At 46.3% G+C, this 18,412-nt stretch overlaps 2 protein-coding genes across 13 annotated transcripts in view; both read left to right on the plus strand.

Moving 5' to 3' along the window:
* plekha6 (pleckstrin homology domain containing, family A member 6) overlaps positions 1-12,860 on the plus strand; it is a 108,594-nt gene extending 95,734 nt beyond the window's left edge. For 11 of the 12 annotated variants that reach the window (XM_066703180.1, XM_066703181.1, XM_066703184.1 and 8 more), the window contains 11 exons: positions 29-124; positions 1,063-1,201; positions 1,539-1,678; positions 3,796-3,910; positions 4,115-4,218; positions 4,493-4,669; positions 5,122-5,274; positions 5,516-5,649; positions 6,127-6,269; positions 6,982-7,087; positions 8,846-12,860. In XM_066703180.1, coding sequence (XP_066559277.1) covers positions 29-124; positions 1,063-1,201; positions 1,539-1,678; positions 3,796-3,910; positions 4,115-4,218; positions 4,493-4,669; positions 5,122-5,274; positions 5,516-5,649; positions 6,127-6,269; positions 6,982-7,079 — 1,299 coding nt within the window. In that variant the 3' untranslated portion in view covers positions 7,080-7,087; positions 8,846-12,860. The remainder of the gene's footprint in view (positions 1-28; positions 125-1,062; positions 1,202-1,538; positions 1,679-3,795; positions 3,911-4,114; positions 4,219-4,492; positions 4,670-5,121; positions 5,275-5,515; positions 5,650-6,126; positions 6,270-6,981; positions 7,088-8,845) is intronic. The other variant, XM_066703179.1, reaches the window with a different exon arrangement.
* A 554-nt stretch (positions 12,861-13,414) lies between these two features.
* On the plus strand, positions 13,415-17,338 carry golt1a (golgi transport 1A). Its single transcript, XM_066703193.1, has 5 exons — positions 13,415-13,506; positions 14,010-14,101; positions 16,000-16,178; positions 16,455-16,518; positions 16,726-17,338. The coding sequence occupies exons 1-5, from the start codon at positions 13,482-13,484 to the stop codon at positions 16,765-16,767; spliced, it is 402 nt and encodes a 133-aa protein (XP_066559290.1). The 5' UTR covers positions 13,415-13,481; the 3' UTR covers positions 16,768-17,338.
* The last annotated feature ends 1,074 nt before the right edge of the window (positions 17,339-18,412 follow it).

The following is an 18,412-nucleotide window of genomic DNA, read 5'->3' on the forward strand; positions in this document are numbered from 1 at the left end:
TGTGACCCCGCTGTCGTTGTGCCCCCAGGCCCTGGCTTCTGCGAGGCTGGAGTTCGAGGCCCAGGAGGATGAGGTCAGCGCCGTTCACAGCGACCTCTGGGAGCAGCTCAACGCCGGCGGTCAGGTACGTGGACACTTCACTTCACTAGTGCTGCGGTGTTGGCTGTGGTTGCAGCCGGATTACAGCGGACGGCGGGGGTGCTGTCAGAATCGTGTTTGGTTTGATTTTATTTTGTATTCTTCATCTGTCTGAAAGTTTAGTCTCTGGGTTTGGGCCAGGCTATTCCTATTCGCCTTTGGTTTCCTTATTTTGAATTGCAGATTGAGTCGGAGCTCAGCTATATGTTACAAATGTGTGGCCCAAACACCACGGTAAATTGGATTCTTAATGGATTTTTAAACTGATTTTTCTTGGAACGTTTTCCAAAAAGAAACTCTCTGAATGTTTCAAAGTATGAAATATTAAGATCTGGGTCCATTGCTGTCTGATATAGGATTAAGGCTCTGATAATGTATTCTAAATTCAATTAAATAACTTGAGCCTTTGCTGGAACTAATGGAGAGGGTTTCAAAATCAATAATTAACCAACAGCTCCTAAATTATGCATTCCTTATCACTAATTCATCAGCCAAACATCTTTTTTTTATTTTTCTTAAATTCAATTTTATTCTTCATGCTTGAGTTTGCGCCCCATCAATAATGCAGGCGTGGTATTGAGAATGAGAATAGCATCTGCTCTCCATAGACAGCCGCTTTGCACGAACGGGCTCCCAGCTGATGGATGCGTTGTGAAGTGAAAGGCTGTGCGTCAGTATCGAGTGTCGTCTTGCAGCAAGCAGCGGGGCGTCTGAGTCCATGCGGTGTTGACTTTCCCTCGAGGAAAACTGACCTCCCCTGTAGTTCTGTCATCGGAATCTGCTTCAGAATGGTTATGTAACATCAATGTAGCCGACGGATCTCTTTGAAGTGTTTCAGCTGCGAGAACGACGCGCACTCTTCCAGGCCTGGGAGCATGGCTCACCCTCGAGTGACTGCAGGGATGTGTTTCTCTCGCCCCGCAGAATGAGCTGCTGCACCGGCACCTGCAGAAGGAGTTCTGGAGGATTCAGGACGTGCTGGAGGGGCTGCACAAGAACAACCCGTCCCGGGGGACAGATACGGCCAAAAGCTCGCCTGGACTGAGGGTCATGCTGGGACCAGGCAAGGCGAAAGGGAGGGGACAGTTAGAAAGTCTGGAAGTAGGCGGGAGGGCATAGAGGTTCAGAGGAAGAAAGGAGTGCTAGAAGTTATAGAAGGATTCTGGTGGCAGGGGTTGAACGTCTTTGAGAGAGGAACAGACGGGGATTTGCCAGTTTAAAAAAATAAAACCCACTGTGTTCTCCAGCTTGTGAACCTGTATCTCATTTGTATTAGCAAAGACAGGCCTTCCTGCCTAATTCAGCCTTTCTAAGCAGTTTGAATCACTTGCCTTGGCAGTGGTGCACTGCGTTCATTAACTTCTCCTCTTCTTGTCCCTCCCGCTCTCTTGCTCCTCCAGTGACCAGCGCAGCGTCGGGCTCCTTCAGCACAAACAGCCCCGCCAGTCCCGAGAGCTCTGTGAGCTTAACGAGCCCCATCAGCCCCTTCTCGCCCATCTCGGGGTCCCAGGCCTCCCCCACCAAGCCAGTCAGTATCGAGGTGAGTGCCGAGCCCGGTCCCGGTCCAGACCGCGGCCACGCCCCTGGAAGATGTGCGCAAATGACATGAAAGGGACCAATATGGGGGGACAGTAAAACAGGAAGTGCTTTCGTTGACATCGGGAAGAAGCGATCTTAACAATTTGTGGAAGCGGATTCGCTGGAGTCCTAGGGTGTCGGCTAGAAGACGTTCTGTCAGTGAAACCAGCGTGTGGAGCTGAGATGTGGGGGCTCCTCCTGGAAGGGTCCCAGTTAAGCACAAGAAATCAGCGAGGGTCGAACGATGACCGGCCGAGTTTCCCCTCTCCCTGTCCTCGACTCACTGCTCCGTTCACTGCAGCGCTCGATTGCTCCCTCGCTTTCTCTCTTTCGCTCAAGGCTTTGCATGATAATAGTTCCTAATCTCCTCGCATCCTGTGCTTTTTACCCTTCCTGCTGTGAGTAAGGAGGTAAATAAAGCTGCCTGTGTGGAGAGGAAAGCTCCTCTAATGGGAACCTTTGATAAGTGCGGAGAGAAGTTGCCGTGCTGAGCCAACGTTCAACTACGGTTTATTTTAATGAAACAAATCTTTGAATGAGGAGAACAATCGAAGCACGTCAGGGCGATCCATTGAGAATAAAGATGAAATCAGATTACATAAAATATATTAAAGAAGAGGTTTATGGGACTTTATATATATTTATTCATTGATAAGTTAGTTCTGACTCTGTGCAGTCAGTGCGGACCCTGCTTGGTCAGATTTCCATTCCTCCGAACCTCTCAGCATTTCTCTGCTCTCTGGCTTGGCCCGCTCCTCCTAATTCTCTCTCTATGCTCTCCCTCTCTTTCGCTTCCTCTGTCTCCCTCTCCCTCCCTCTCTCTCTCTCTCTCTCTCTTGCTTTAGGACATTGGGCCCCCCAGGCCCCCACTCCCCAAATCTTATCTCCCCTTGGAGTCCCCCCCCACCATCCCCCCCTCCGTCCCCCCCTTGCCCTTCGACAGCAGCCCCTGGCTCTGTGCTGTCGGTCTGCGGCCTGACAGCGGAGAGGAGGAGGACGACGAGGACGAAGAGTCTCACCGCGGCAGACAGGTACCCCCTCCACAGAGCAGGACGCCCCCCACCCTCTCCCTCAAGCAACTGGAGATCCGTCGCCACAGCAAACGCTGAAACGCCCTTTGTTACCCCAACCTCCCTAACCTTGACCCTTTCACTCATCTTCCTCCTCCCCCACTGCATTTCAGGGCTCTCCTCTCTGTCCGTGCGCTTCCCCTCCGTGCTCCTCTTCCTCTCGTTTCTTCGATCATTTGTTTCCTGAAAACAGCATCTGGACGGAGGGCATTTCCGTACACGGTCTGGCATCTTCTCATCTCGCACTGGCCTGATAGGACATACATTACATTTCAGGGCTCTGTTTTTAAGGCCTCTTCTATTTTAGATTTAGATGTTTAAAAGTACTAACAGCACATCAGTAACGTAGAGTTACTCTTTGGATTCGGTAATCTGTAGAGTAAAGTGCAGAAGGAAGATGTTGGATTCTGTGCTTTTTAATGTTCCCTCTTGTCGCTGGGTTTTAGGCCCAATAGCTCTGATAGCCATGTTTGTGAAGGGAAAACCGAGGGTATATCTAGAGGTAAGGAAGTCTTCGAGGCCCATCGTTTTCCCCTCTTACTCTCTCCATCGTGTTGTGCGTCTGTGTCTGTCCGTCCTCCCGCTCTTGTGTGGCGTTGCCCAGTCTCGTCTCATGCTCTGTCTGTCGGAACAGCTTGATCCGTGTGAAGATCTGGACTTGCGCTTGGGTGCCACCAGATTGTTTCAGTGTAACAGTGTGTCAGGTGATCCTGTTACAGCGCCATCACTCCCTCTGGACTTAGCATTTAAAGCTCCCTGTAACTGTTGGCATAGTGGGTGTGAATTGGGCACTCAGAGGTGTGCCTGCGGCTGTCTGAGCCCACGTGCCAATTTTGGATGAATAGTAAAAATTCCCAAGATCTTTCAACGTTTCGATTAGCTCGTGAATGTTTAGCTCTCGCGTTGGCCATAATGCCGCAGTGCAGTCCGTGTAATCTTTACACTCACATTGTAGTCCTCTGGCTCACCTGAGCTGTTAGGTCTTATTTCATTTTTTTTTATCTTGCAGCACAAATTCAGATACCAACCCGATCACCTCACCGGGGACAGGAGCAATAGCATCGAGCGGCAGGAGTGTGAACAAGACCAGCAAGCCAATCAGAATAAAGGTGCTTGTGTGGGGGGTGAGGTTTCTCTGCTGCTAAGTCTCCTTTTAAAGTGTATTTTGCTTTTGTTCATCTAAAACCCACAGATGCAAACTGTGACGTAGAAAAGTTGTCCTATTTCCTTCTCATGATCATTAACATAATATATGTCCGATAACTCCTAGGCTTTGGAGTTAAAGGGCTCTAGTTGTCTAATTTACTCTCTCGCCCTCCTCCTTCTAGTCGGTGTTGTTCCCCCCAGGACCAAATCCCCGGCTGAGGACGAAATAAGCTATTCTGACCGCAAGAGTGCCTCTGGTAAACTGCCCAATGGCCACCTTTCCAGGGTAAGGGTAGTGTTACTGCACAGGCAAACATGGGCCGCAGAGGTTTTGGGTTGTTGGGTTTTAGTCTGATGTCCTACTATTTGCCTCGTTTGCTTGACTTCGTGTTGAGGTTGTTGTCTTACTCGCCAGCCTGTCAGCAAGGCCTTACGTGTTGTCCAGTTTCTGAAGTCCATTTGAGGTTAAATGTCGCGCACAAGCACCCGTCACAGTCGGGACTGATCCGAAACCAGACAAGGGTTCATTTCTAACCCAGAGTTATCCCCTGACCCCCCAGGAACGCCCGAAAAGCGCGGTGTTCTCGGCCGAGGTGAAGTCCAAGATGACCGTTGAGGAGCAGAACGAGAGGATCAAGAGGAACCAGAGCAGCTCCATGCGGGACAAGAGACGCAGCCTCCAGTTGTCCAGTGGGCAGCAGATCGACGGCTTCAAGTCCACGGTCAACTACAGAGTGGTACGACTCCAGCTTGCACGCACCATAGGCAGATCTCCAATCAGCTGGGAGCAGGTCTCACTCAGTGGGGCAGGCATTCAAGGACCAGAGGATGCTGTGACCAGATGTGGCAGCAGTGGCTAATAAATCTGCCCTCCTCTGGCTTTTCCCCGAGTCTGATGACCAGTGCAGTCCGTGTGTTCAGGCCTCTGGTGCCCTCCCCACACGGCTGCCTACCCGTGGTCATCATAGTCTAGACACATTTCCTTGTGGCCCTTCCCCAGTTGGTGGACTCCCTCTCTTGCCCTTCCCTGATTGGCCGGCTCTTGTCTTTTCCCTGGAGAAAGTCCCATAGAGGTTCCTGCCTCCAGTTCCTGACCAATGAATGAGCAGTGGGTGGTGTTCCTCGGGTCATCACCAGTGGTTATCCCTTCCGGTGGCCTCCCTGTGATTGGTGCGTCTTTCCCATCCAGGTGCGCAGAAGGCTGACGGCTCACGAGGTCGACATCAAAGACCTGGAGGCGGCCGTGCGGGGGGAGGGCGTGGAGTCACCGCGACAGGAGATCGCACGGCTCCGGCGCCTGCAGATCGAGCCCGAGCACTATGACCTGGACATCGGCAAAGAGGTGGGGCTGCTGTTCTGAATGTCCCAATCAGTCCAATGAAATGGCCCTGTTTGGTGTATCTTAAAATAAAGGAAAGCTACATAAAATAAAATCAGATGAGCAAATTCAGTAACGTTTGGTTTTTTAAATCTATTCCACGTTAGATGCTAGCTGATTATGACAGCGGTCCGTTTTTCTAAATCCGAATTCAGTTCTCTTTGCGCGGTGAAAACGCAGCCCATCTCTGAATCTCTCTCCGCAGCTGCTGGCTCCGGACAAGGTTTTGATTCCGGAGCGTTACCTGGATGCTGAGCCCGAGGCGCCGCTCAGCCCGGAGGAGGTCAGAGAGAAGCAGAAGAAGGTGGAGAGGATCAAGACGCTCATCGCGAAGTCAAAGTATGTCATTTACTCTGAAAGAGCTCGGAGAGCATGCCGCTGAGACGTGCAACGTCTCATTAAAGGAACTGAGAGCTTAATGTTTGAATGGGCGTCCACATCACATTCCCTCCTACGGGAATTGATCTAAGACCTAAAATAAATCAAAACTTTGAGCCACCCTCCAGTTGCAAACTCCAAAACCCAGCTCTTCATGGGAACTTGGGAAGATGCCAGAAGTGTCTTGAAGTCGGGGAGGTTTAATCTGGGCTTACGAGTGTTTGAGTGGCAAAATAAGGTAGTTAATGAAATGTATATATAAAAACACGCCTCACGAATTACTTAACATATTAATTTTACATCTGCACTGTTTGGACCATTAAATTCTCCAAGCATCCTCCGTGTCAGCTGTAGATGTTTTTAGAGGCCAGGTCTTTATATCTCTTTCTCTCTCTCTCTCTCTCTCTCTCTCTCTTTCTCTCTCTCTCTCTCTCACAGCATGCAGAATATCGTCCCGCTGCTGGACGGCCCGGCGGAGGCGCACGGGGACACGGAGCAGCAGCTGCAGGAGCAGGAGAAGCGGATCGAGATCTCGTGTGCCCTCGCCGCCGAGGCCTCGCGCCGCAGCAGACTGCTCTCAGGTGAGGAGGCCCGGGTGGCCAGTCACACATGGACACCTCCGATCAGTTTCCCCTTAGCTGGCGCTTTGCGCATTCCTGGAGTTCCGGTGTACCGCTGGCAATCAGGAGTGTCGGTGAACAAGTGCGGTTAGCTGTGTTTGTTGTCTTTAAGTTATTCACCACCTCCCGGATCTGCTCAGCAGCCAGTTCAGGACGCGACACCGAAGTGAACCCTGCGATTGTTGACACACCAACTGGTTTCTTCCCGTTTCTGTCCCGAGGTCACTAGTTATTTGATTGCCTGTGCTTTGTGAGAGGGAACAGGCTTCTGTTGTTGTCGTCTGCCATTTAAAAGTGACCCACACAGATTGTCAGTGTAGCATCTCAGATCGTTCAAATGCACGGCATCGCCTCAGGGGTTTCGAGTGATATTGTACAAGTACTGCTTGAAAAGAAAAGACACGAAAACAAGACTCCACTTTCTCCAACATACATTTCCCTCATTTCATCCTTTCTCGTTTCTTTTGGGAATCAAGGCCATGTATGTCTTTAATTAAAGCGCATTAAGAGTCTTCTAACCCTGCACCGTCTGCGCTTATCCTACCCCTGCACTGACCCGTCGTGGTACTGAAACCGCGCCACTGTGTTTGGTTGAAACGAGCCTTTTCTTTCCTTTTGATTTACTTTTTCTTTTTCCTTTGTTGGGACGTCACGCCATCCCATCCCATCCCAGCCCAGTGCGCCCCCCCCAGCCCTCCTGCCTCCCCGACTGACCTGGCCCCTCCCCCCTCCGCCGACCTCTCCGACTCCTCCCACTTCATGAAGGTCTGAGTCTGCAGGTGAGTCCCGCCCACCTCACAGCCACGTCCGCTGCTGCCCCCCCACCGCGCCGCCTGTCCTCACACGTCCTCACACAGCGCACCTCAGACAGGAAACTAAGGAAGAGGGTCTCTGGTTTTGGTGACTTAAATGTAGTGTTTTATATTTGTTTTTATTATGCTTTGTGTTTTTTATTTTCCTGTAATGTGGTTATTGATATCCACAACCTTTTTAATAATCCACTTATTGTAAGTGCTCCGTTACATTTTAAACCTTTCCTTTAACTTTAAAACTTAAACTGTAGGTTGTGTATAGTTGCCAAACAATACATTTTTCATGCTTGGCAATAGCAACCTGTTTTTTCGTTCCTTTCCCCATTGGAGCAAAACCACACAGCTTTGAATTAAAAAACAAATAAATAAATAAAATGGAGTTTATAGAGACATGCAAGCTGGTGTGACTCAAACTAATAGACACATTAATTTCCACATTGTTTTTCTGACTCCCGCAAGACAATAGTCCATTATTGCAAAGCTTTCTCTCACGTCCTGTCTGGATGAAGCACTTTCTAAATGTTCTTACAAACCTTACACCCTAGCAAAACAATAGCGAGAAGAAATGAACAAGGAAAATTGAGAGCGCTGTCATGTTGTTGCGCTATTTCCTATGTTTTACCGGGGTTGGCTTTTAAAACAAACATCTGGGGCCTGCTTCGAATGAATTTGACTTCACTGTCACCTGGTTCGCCGTTCCGGTTCATTAAAGTGGTGAACCGTGACATCGAGAGAAACTCTCAGAACAGCTGAGGAAATATTCAGACGTGTTACAAATCCAGATATGGTGGCATGAGTAGGTATAGAGATCATTACTTTACATTACCAGAAACCCCAATTGGTATGCCGCCAACCAAAATTTCACGACCCTTTTTGGCGGTGAAGAAAATGCAGCTAACATTTTAATTGTGCGATTTAGAAAACCTGGAAACGCTTTCTTACCTCGTCCTGATAGCAACCATAAGGAAGCCACTGTCATAAACTTATTTTCCCCACCAGAATGACACTGTAAATCATAGCAGACCACAGTGACTGGCTTCGGTAATGAAAGCACGGCTGCAAATGGTTTCTTTCAGTTTATTTTTATTTTTAAGCAGAGACACATTCATTAGGGAGTTTCTGCAAAAAAAAAAGTTGGACGTCAAAAAATGGACTCTCCGCAAACCAGTGTGTTGCGGGCAGTGTTGTTTTTCCAGGCCTGCCACTTACAAACACAGAGAAGCAGAAATACTCCAGATCTCGTTTTCAGTTCCCCCTAGAAGGAATTCACAAGAAGCAGAACAAAAATGATTCAAAATAAATTGTTTTACGAGGCGAGCATTGGCAGTCGCCACATTTCACAAGGCTGTGTTCCACATGTCTCAAGTCTCAGGAACATGAGCGAGTAAAATAGTTAAATATATTATAACTGAGCCCGTTTCTGAGTTGTGGGTGGAGCCCCGAACATTTCAAGGTTTGCAGGGTTAAGTGTTAAAGGAAAAGAAAGCCAACTAACATGCATTTTTACTGCAGTGTATTGTCCTGATTCAAGGAGAGGTTTACAGTTTACCACTTGAGTTTTCTCATCATAAATGCACTGGCTCTGCTTGTGTAAAGATGTGACCCCTGCGAATTTAAAGAGCTAAATATCTTTAGAGAAAGGAAACATAAAATAAGTCAGTCAGCCATCCAGGTACTATAGTTTCCTCTCTCTTCATTCTCTCCTTCTCTCTTCCCTCTCTCCAGCTCAGGCCCTGGCGGCGGTGAAGTTCCACGGAGCGATGTTCTGAGGGCTTACGGAAGAAAGAGATAAAGGATTTCCCCATAGAGTATATTTTTTCATTCAGTTATTTTACGCCTGCGAGAGACTATGAAAAGTCGCCTGGGAGCCCGAGACCCTGTGAGACACAGAAGACACTGGAACCAATCAGAGATAGAGGCCGAAACGGTCTCTACTGGCCTCCAAACACTAGGGGGCGCTCCCACTAACCACAGCTTCCAATGTTACATTATCGACTGATTGCCGATCACCTGGTCAGGACAAGACTGCACCGGAGACGAAGCAGGAACTGGAGAGGGACTACTCGTTCAAGATTCTCGGAAGGCACCCAAAACTGTTGTACCGAAGTCGGTACCAATTCTGCATGTCTGGCCGTCGTTTGTATCGGTGGAACTGGAATGTGGGCGCCGTTACTCAGATTCTAACAAAGGATGGATCCGGATGGACTTATGGGTTCTGCCTTTTAATCAGGCAGTTGTTTTGTTACGTTATTATTATAATTTTTTTACACTGGGCTACGAATGAATATGACCAAGTAAGCGTGCTGAGGGTGAGGGGAAGTTATTTTAGGGGATTCTGTGGATATTTGGCAATATCCCGGGTTCGAGGCGGTACCTGACGGAAGCTCAAGAACCAAAGTTGCAAAGTAGACGTGAAAACTTTTCTTTTAATTAAAAATAAATAAATCTATATTCACACAAACACACATTAGGAGATAGTCTGTTATCTCGACCGTCTGTTTGGATTGGAGTGGGACCTGAGCGTTGCCTTCATCATCATCCTGCCGTGAGGGAGACGAGGGAGGACCTGCTGGTTCTGGACTCGCCAGCAGCCCCGGGTTCGGCCGCATCCGTGGGGCACCACTGGAGTCCGCAGTGCTTGCATGAGCGCAGACCTGTCGCACACAACCCCGCTCACGCCTCGGCCAGGAGTCGCCTGCACACTCCGATGTCTTTCAAAGCTTCCATCAAAACAAGACGTGACCTTCATCCAACTTTGCAGTCCTGTATCTGCCAGCACTGTTGTTTATTTGTTGTTTTTCTGTTTTTGTTTTTCTCCGCGAAGAACATTTAGACCTTGTAACTGACGATAACGATATACTAAGCGCACCTGAGAGCATCGAAAGCTGTCCTGGTCTTACACAGCGGGATATTCCCACGCAGGGACGGTTTTGTAATTGTGACAGAAACCAAAATCAAATAAAACGTAAAGAATTAAAGTGACCTTAGTATTTGACGTTTGCTAGTTGAAACACCTGAGGTTGAGGTGGGCGAACAACTTGCAATAAAGCCACTTGAAGCAATGGATCCTAACCTCTAACCCCAGTCCTTGTGTAATTTTACAACCCTGTTACATTCTGTCTCTCTCCATTGCTAGATGAATTTAAACAATCATATCTTGAGTTTAATTTCAATTATATTTTTACCATTAAATGGTGCATAGAAAATTATTTTTTATCTCATAGTGACGTTTTATTCAGCTTCGCTTTCTGAGCTTCTCAGACACAAAGTTTACATGAAAGAATTTGTATGAATTTCCAAGCTTTACATTTGCACATGATAGAATGACTCGTGGGACAGGCTCATAGGCCCTCCCGAACTCCCCCCGAGCAACTGTGGATTGAGTGCTGAATCTGAAGACCAAAAAATAAATTATATCTTTACGGTGGTTTTGTCTGGGTCACTGTTGCTGTTTTACTTTTTTATTTGTTTGTTTTTGGGGGGTGACGGCGACCAAGTTTGGACCGATGAACACAGACTTTATAAAGCTCGATTATGATTTGATTGAGGAGCGTGAGGAGTTGGTGATGTATTGACCACAGACACACTGACTCATACATTCAATTGAATGTATTGCTTTCCAAAAACCAGAGACTCGACAGACTGAAACAGGAAGGGGCTTCACCCTAATTTACTGCCACTGCGGCCGCGATTAGGACAGTATTAGCTGCTTTACACATTCACTGTTCCTCTCTCCATACTTGGTATCTTTGAATTTTCTTTTACTATGCAATATCCGGTCATTTGTTTGCTCTTTCCTTTCTGTGTTTCTGTGGCCGACACTTCTACCCCCATGTGTTTATATACCCTTGACAGTTCGTACACCCTTGGCTCACGTTTGGCCTTTTCTTCTTAGCCTTGTGACCCTGCTATGTGTGGATCAACACACCCTCAACACACAGTAAGGCACTCAAATCTGTAAACAACGCGTTTGGTCAGTGCTCTTATGTCATGTTTGCCCACGTGGCAGATTACTCTTATGTGTTTGGAAGTGTCTTGGCGTACGTACAGAAAAAACCTGATGAACTCCTTATTATGGTTGTGTTCGTTTGAGGGTGTGTTTTAATATTCAGACTCTCCACCAGTCAATATGTTCATCCACTGGGAACTATCACAGGACATGTGTGTGTCCCGCCTGCATTGTTTCACGGTGAGGAAACTGGTTCTGGGGGTTTATGAACACCTCCAGTGAGAATTTGTTCATTTCAGTTTTATCTCGGTCTGAATAGTTGTCAAAGGCTGTGGCGTCCCTCCTTGTGTCGAGTGAGTTGTTGGCCCAGCGGCCTGTCTTTATGTGAGGAAAGTCAGCTGTGAAAACTCAGGTGAAGTTGCGTCTATGAATAAGCGAAAAACAAACTCAAGAGTACGGCTGAAGCGGTTTTAACAATCCCCAGCAGCAGAGCACAAAGTCTATGAAGCAAAGAGATGGAACAGGTTCAGATTAATAACATGAATGTGTCCGAGCCGATTCTACAAATCAACACCGGGGTTCGCACAGCGTGGCTAAAGTTACCCTGACTGCAGGAGGATGGATTACATTCACGGCAAGATAGTAAAAGACACTTTCATCTCTCTCTCAAAGTCTGATAGACGGGGGACAGTTATAATATACTGTGTCATGTCTCTTAACACAGACACTGCAGTTTGAAAAGCGTTACATTTAGCCGACTATAACCAGCCTCCAGTTTTCTGCACATCGCTATATATATATTTCCACTATAATTCAAGATGTCTCCCATCTTTGTCCCTTCTCTTCAATCACACGCGTACCGTATGATCAGAATTAAACGTATGCTGTAAATCAAATAGAAATAGGCTCCATAACAGAATTAATAGGTTGTCTGATGCAACTGAAACAATAACTGTTTTACTGTCTTAATCTATGAGCATCTGTTAGTCAGTCGACTATTATCTGACGATCTTTGTCTTATAGTGAGTTATATAGACAAACGTGTTATTTGTTGCTGTTCGGGGGAAATGATAAAAAAAACTGCTTGAACTATGCAAAAGAAAAAGAAAATTAAACAGGCTTGCTTTAAGAATCCCTTGTTCTTGCAATAAAGCAAATGTATTTTGTTCTGTTTGTTTTGTTTAGATGCTTCGAAGGGAATCCAGCACTGTTTTCCACCAAAATAATGGCTAATTCTCGTTACTGTTATTTTTGTTAGTTATTATTTTGCGAATAGGATGAATAACACTGCCAAAATATATGCAGGGCCCTTCCACATTAGAACGAGCAGCCCTTGAGACACCGAGAACATGGATGCGACACTACACCAAGCACACAAGGGAGCAGACAACAACACATCAGTAACTGTCCACTTGGCCCTGTGCAGCTTACATGAAACAGACTGAAATTGACAATGCAGGCGTTAGATACTCCTTGCATATCTCGGGGCACTGGTTTTAATGTGGCAAGGCGCTGTACTGAGATTACCTGTTCGAAGAGGAGAGAGAGTGACTAGAGGACACTACGCTAGTCTTTCTGAGCGCTGCTGTAGCAATGGGTCAGTTGCAGTGCCGAGTGAACATCCTGACTGTAACCCTGCGCTGTCGGCAATACTGCAAAAACAAAAATGTAAGAAAATAAAAATAAAAGAGGGTTTCAATTTGAAACGCAAGCTGTGCTGCGCTTTGTCAACACGAGTCTGTTTCACAAAGAGAATAATTTAAAACGCCAATAAAATGTATTTGAAACAAATGGACAAGTGCCTGTTTTTCCTTTGTATGATGATATGATCAGGAATGTTACTGCTCTACTGAAACACAAGGGGGCGCCGTATAGACGCAAAAAAAGGCATTTGGTTCACATTTGCCTCTGGAAAAAGTATGCTAAATTAAGAAGCTCATTATAAAGCACTTACCCTACACATCACATAGTTTGCTAACATGCCAGTCTGACATAAGGGCTATTATTGTAACACACAGTGATCAGAAATGTTATTATTAGTTTATTATTGGTTCTTTGTGTTCTTTTCTCACAATGACCTGTGTGGTCCTATGTTATTTACTTATCATAAAAATAATAATTGAATCACATCCTGTAGGCTCACAAGATATATTTTAAAACTTGGAAGGGTAGGGAAGGTAGTCAGAGTAAAAGAAAATGGTTCTGAACGAGGTAAAGATGATGCTGACATGTCGTCTCTGATGTTTTTATGAAACTTGGTGTTTTCTCCTTTAAGACGTGAGCGGTCGTACTTGAGGCCTAGTTAATTATTATCTGGGCTGTTGATGACAGTGAAGATCAAAGAGCAGAGTGCAGGAGCAGGGATTTGTGGGATACCGGCACTCCGGCCCTGCCGAGCATCAGGAGGGCACCATGATCGAGGTCACAGATTTTCAGAGTGAGTTCAGGGTTTTAGGGGCAAGATTTGGGTGTTTAGACTGAACTTTAGCACCTGGATGTGGGGCGAGATCTCCAGTATTACTTACTGTTTGACAGGATTATTTATGTCTAATCTGTCAAAGTGAAACATCTACTGTTACCTGAGAGAGAGAGAGAGAAGCAGCAGTTGACAATGTCGGCTGCCCATGTTCTCGCCTCCTTGCTTAATTGCAGAGATATAAGAACAGAGTGTTTCCTTGACAGATTTTAAAATGTTGGATATTACAGGGAGGCGCTGGTCTGGTGGTTGTTTGTGTGTAGACTAAGCCATAGCCCTAGTTTTTTATTTCTAAGATGTTTCAGAGTTAGGAATGAATAGGACAGCATCTATTATTATTATTATTACAATACTAACACTGACAACCAAACAGAGATTTTAGTAATCAATCAGTCATTGAAGTGTGATTGTCCTCTCTCTCTCTCTCTCTCTCTCTGTCTCTGTCACTGTCACTGTCCTTCCAGAGGTGGGTGTGGGCCTCACGGGGTTCGGCCTCTTCTTTATCATGTTCGGGGTGTTGCTGTACTTTGACTCCGTCCTGTTGGCATTTGGAAATGTGAGTCTCTCCTTACGGCTACTGAAATACACACAGGCACACGCACACGCGCACACACAACACCACCGATGTCAACACCACCCAAGTCCCATTCAACAAAATCTGGATGTCAAATCAATGAATAATGACACTCTAAGGAGTCTTATGAAGTTTTCCTCCGAGAAACAAATCCTTGTTGATTCTACACCTGGTTTCTTTGTGACCCGGCTTGAATAACCGGGTCTTTGTCAACTTCATTTCTAATAACAGGGTCATGTACACTCACCTAAAGGATTATTAGGAACACCATACTAATACTGTGTTTGAACCCCTTTCGCCTTCAGAACTGCCTTAATTCTACATGGCATTGATTCAACAAGGTGCTGAAAGCATTCTTTAGAAATGTTGGCCCATATTGATAGGATAGCATCTTGCAGTTGATGGAGATTTGTGGGATGCACATCCAGGGCACGAAGCTCCCGTTCCACCACATCCCAAAGATGCTCTATTGGGTTGAGATCTGGTGAGTGTGGGGGCCAGTTTAGTACAGTGAACTCATTGTCATGTTCAAGAAACCAATTTGAAATGATTCGACCTTTGTGACATGGTGCATTATCCTGCTGGAAGTAGCCATCAGAGGATGGGTACATGGTGGTCATAAAGGGATGGACATGGTCAGAAACAATGCTCAGGTAGGCCATGGCATTTAAACGATGCCAAATTGGCACTAAGGGGCCTAAAGTGTGCCAAGAAAACATCCCCCACACCATTACACCACCACCACCAGCCTGCACAGTGGTAACAAGGCATGATGGATCCATGTTCTCATTCTGTTTACGCCAAATCCTGACTCTACCATCTGAATCTCAACAGAAATCGAGACTCATCAGACCAGCCAACATTTTTCCAGTCTTCAACTGTCCAATTTTGGTGAGCTTGTGCAAATTGTAGCCTCTTTTTCCTATCTGTAGTGGAGATGAGTGGTACCCGGTGGGGTCTTCTGCTGTTGTAGCCCATCCGCCTCAAGGTTGTACGTGTTGTGGCTTCACAAATGCTTTGCTGCATACCTCGGTTGTAACGAGTGGTTATTTCAGTCAAAGTTGCTCTTCTATCAGCTTGAATCAGTCGGCCCATTCTCCTCTGACCTCTAGCATCAACAAGGCATTTTCGCCCACAGGACTGCCGCATACTGGATGTTTTTCCCTTTTCACACCATTCTTTGTAAACCCTAGAAAAGGTTGTGCGTGAAAATCCCAGTAACTGAGCAGATTGTGAAATACTCAGACCGGACCGTCTGGCACCAACAACCATGCCACGCTCAAAATTGCTTAAATCACCTTTCTTTCCCATTCAGACATTCAGTTTGGAGTTCAGGAGATTGTCTTGACCAGGACCACACCCCTAAATGCATTGAAGCAACTGCCATGTGATTGGTTGGTTAGATAATTGCATTAATGAGAAATTGAACAGGTGTTCCTAATAATCCTTTAGGTGAGTGTATATCCCAGTGTGTGTTTACATTTTCCTCAGCCTCTGATCTGTCAGGATACCATGGCCTGTAGTTTTTATCCTGTAGATGTGTTTGTGAGTGGGCTTTTGGTACAGCGCTCCCCCTTTATTGTGGCCAGAGTTTTATTTGGGGCGGCCACAATAGGAAGCCCTGGCAGGCATCTCTCCTCTTGTCAGCCAAAGTATATGAGCCCCGAGCAGCTGTGCCGTAAAGGATGGTCAGGCCTGGTACTCCAGACTTGTTCTGTAACAGATCTTCCATTCCGTTGAATTACGGCACGAGTAGCTCCCTCTGAGTTTCACTAGGTGGTAATGTGCGGAGGTGCGGGCTGGAGAACAAGTGCTATGGCACCAGTAACCCGCCGGTTCAACTTTAGCAAGGTTAACCCCGGCTGCAACCCCTGGCACAGGTCCTGTTCCTGAGTGGCCTGGCTGTGATCATTGGCCTGAGGAGAACCTTCCAGTTCTTCTTCCAGCGGCAGAAGCTCCGAGCCTCCACCTTCTTCCTGGGTGGCGTGGCCTTGGTGCTGCTGCGCTGGCCCATCATCGGCATGGCAGTTGAGGCCTACGGCTTCGTGCTGCTGTTTAGGTGAGAGGACCAGTGCGGAGGAGGCCGGGGAGGGAGAGGGAGGGGGTTCGGTTGAGTGTAGCACCTCCAGTCCACTTTGGGGATCATGCGTCCGGCTGTGTGACAGGGCTTTTGGGAATTAGACCTGTTTGAGTAAGGTGTTTTTTGTTATCATTCCTTTGTAATGAGTATTGAAAATAAGATGACTGATGGGTTGTCCTTGATTGTACTTGAATCACATGAAGTCTTTGTTTTCCTCTGGCGTTTAAAGTAATTGTCTGGTTTTGGGGTTACCAGGAGCTTTTTCCCCGTGGTGTTCGGCTTTCTTGGGTCCTTCATAAACATCCCCTTCATGAACTCGGTAAGACAGTGATCATCGTAATACTATGAATGTTGTACATTGTGAACACTTTGTTTTTCTTGCCTAGCAAAAATATGGTTTCCAAAAGGTTACAAATGACTCATTCTTAAGAAACTGAACTTGGACTGCAACATTGTAAGGATGTCCCTATCTCTCCTGCTCGCTCTCTCTCTCTCTCTCTCTCTCTCTCTCTCTCTCTCTCTCTAGCTTTTCACTAAGCTTTCAGGAAGCAGTAACACCATGGTCTGAACCAGGAAGTAATTTGCAGTGACAGAAGGTCAGAGACTTTGATCTGTTGCAGTGTCAGGATTTGCTCACACATTATTATTACTTTGAGGTTCTAATGGATCCAGACATGCACTATTTCTGAATATTCATGGACTGCTGAGAGAGACACCAGCGTGCGTTACTGTCATGACAAGTATGTCTGGACTGTGTGGCTGAAGAAGACTGGCTGATATCAGGAACCGTACCATCAAGACCGGGATTAGAAGGACCAAACTGGAGGCTGTTTTGGGACGTACCCCTCTTCGACATTTCTAATCTGCAATTTGACTCCTATCCAAATTAAATGTCTGTATCAAAATATATATTCTTTTTGGATGTAATGTATTGTTAAACAAAAAAGAAATCCATTCCTTGTTCATAGGTCACTGGTGTCTATAGCTCATGCATTTTTAAAGAGCTGTGGTGACGTCATGCAGAGATATAGGACAGAAAGGCTTGGAGAACGGCCCCAAGTAGGCATTTCCTCTTCAAGGCAGACAGGTTTTAATCCCCTAGTTTGTTATTGATAATTAAAGAGCCTGTTTTTTATGGCGCCTCTGGTCTGGGAGTGAGTCTGATTCATGCCTCGACGCCACCCCGGGGAGACTCTGGCGTAAATAGGAATAGTCTGGGGTCACCAACACAGCTCAGATTGATGTCAGTCGACTGTGGCTCAGTGAGTATGTGTGTCTGGTTTGTTACGTCATCCTGCGATAAAGACTGAAGCTCCACACACACACACAAAAAAAACTATTTAAAAAAGGAAATTGGACACCTGTGTGACAATATGTCAAACTGCACTGCACACACAGTCCAGCTTAACAAATTGAACTGCACAGTGTGGTGCACCGTACTTGTGCGTGTTTCCGATTTCATTACATACACACCAACACACACACCAGCTAAAGGTTTCTATAATTTGTCAGTGTCTCCAATTGAATACAGTTTGACATTTCGTTTTGATCTTAATTAATACTTTTTGCTGAAATCTGGATGATTATTTCTTAGTTCATAATAGCAGACAGTATTTGAACAGGACATGACAATATCTCTCCAGGGTCACGGGCTTTCGAGCTCAAAGGAAGAATAAATCTCAATGTGCTCTGTTTGGATTGAAGAGCAGACTTTGTTCATTTGAATTTGATTAAGAAAAAGATAAATTAAATTAATTTATTTCTCTCTCTCATTGCGTAGCTGCGGCACAATATCATAGATGAAGATTTAAACCTGTTTTCACCCCCAGACAGAGTGAACCGTCACTGAGTAGTTTGAACTGGATGCAGCGTTATATAAAAAAAGATCTCTAACCTACTTTATTGTTGCTGGATTATAGCTAATTGTGCCCCCCCACCGGCTGGTATTGTGTATCCGTCCCAAGGCCATATCAATTTTGTTCCCCTCCTTCTTCTTTTCTTTAAATGAGCGCTGGAATAGCCTGCACTCCACTGCATTGTTCATCTGGGCGAGGAATTAAAAAAGCTGATTTAGATCCATTCAGAGACACAAATCGCAGGAATTTTGCCAATCTGGAGCGAGGAAATGAAGACCCAGGGGCAGATGACTGTCTGATTGAGGAAGGTGGGCAAAGGGGCATGAGAGAGGGAGAGGGAGAGGGGACAGAGAGGAC

This window comes from Amia ocellicauda, chromosome 5 (genome assembly GCF_036373705.1).
Source record: "Amia ocellicauda isolate fAmiCal2 chromosome 5, fAmiCal2.hap1, whole genome shotgun sequence".
In the NCBI taxonomy this organism is placed as follows: Eukaryota; Metazoa; Chordata; class Actinopteri; order Amiiformes; family Amiidae; genus Amia; species Amia ocellicauda.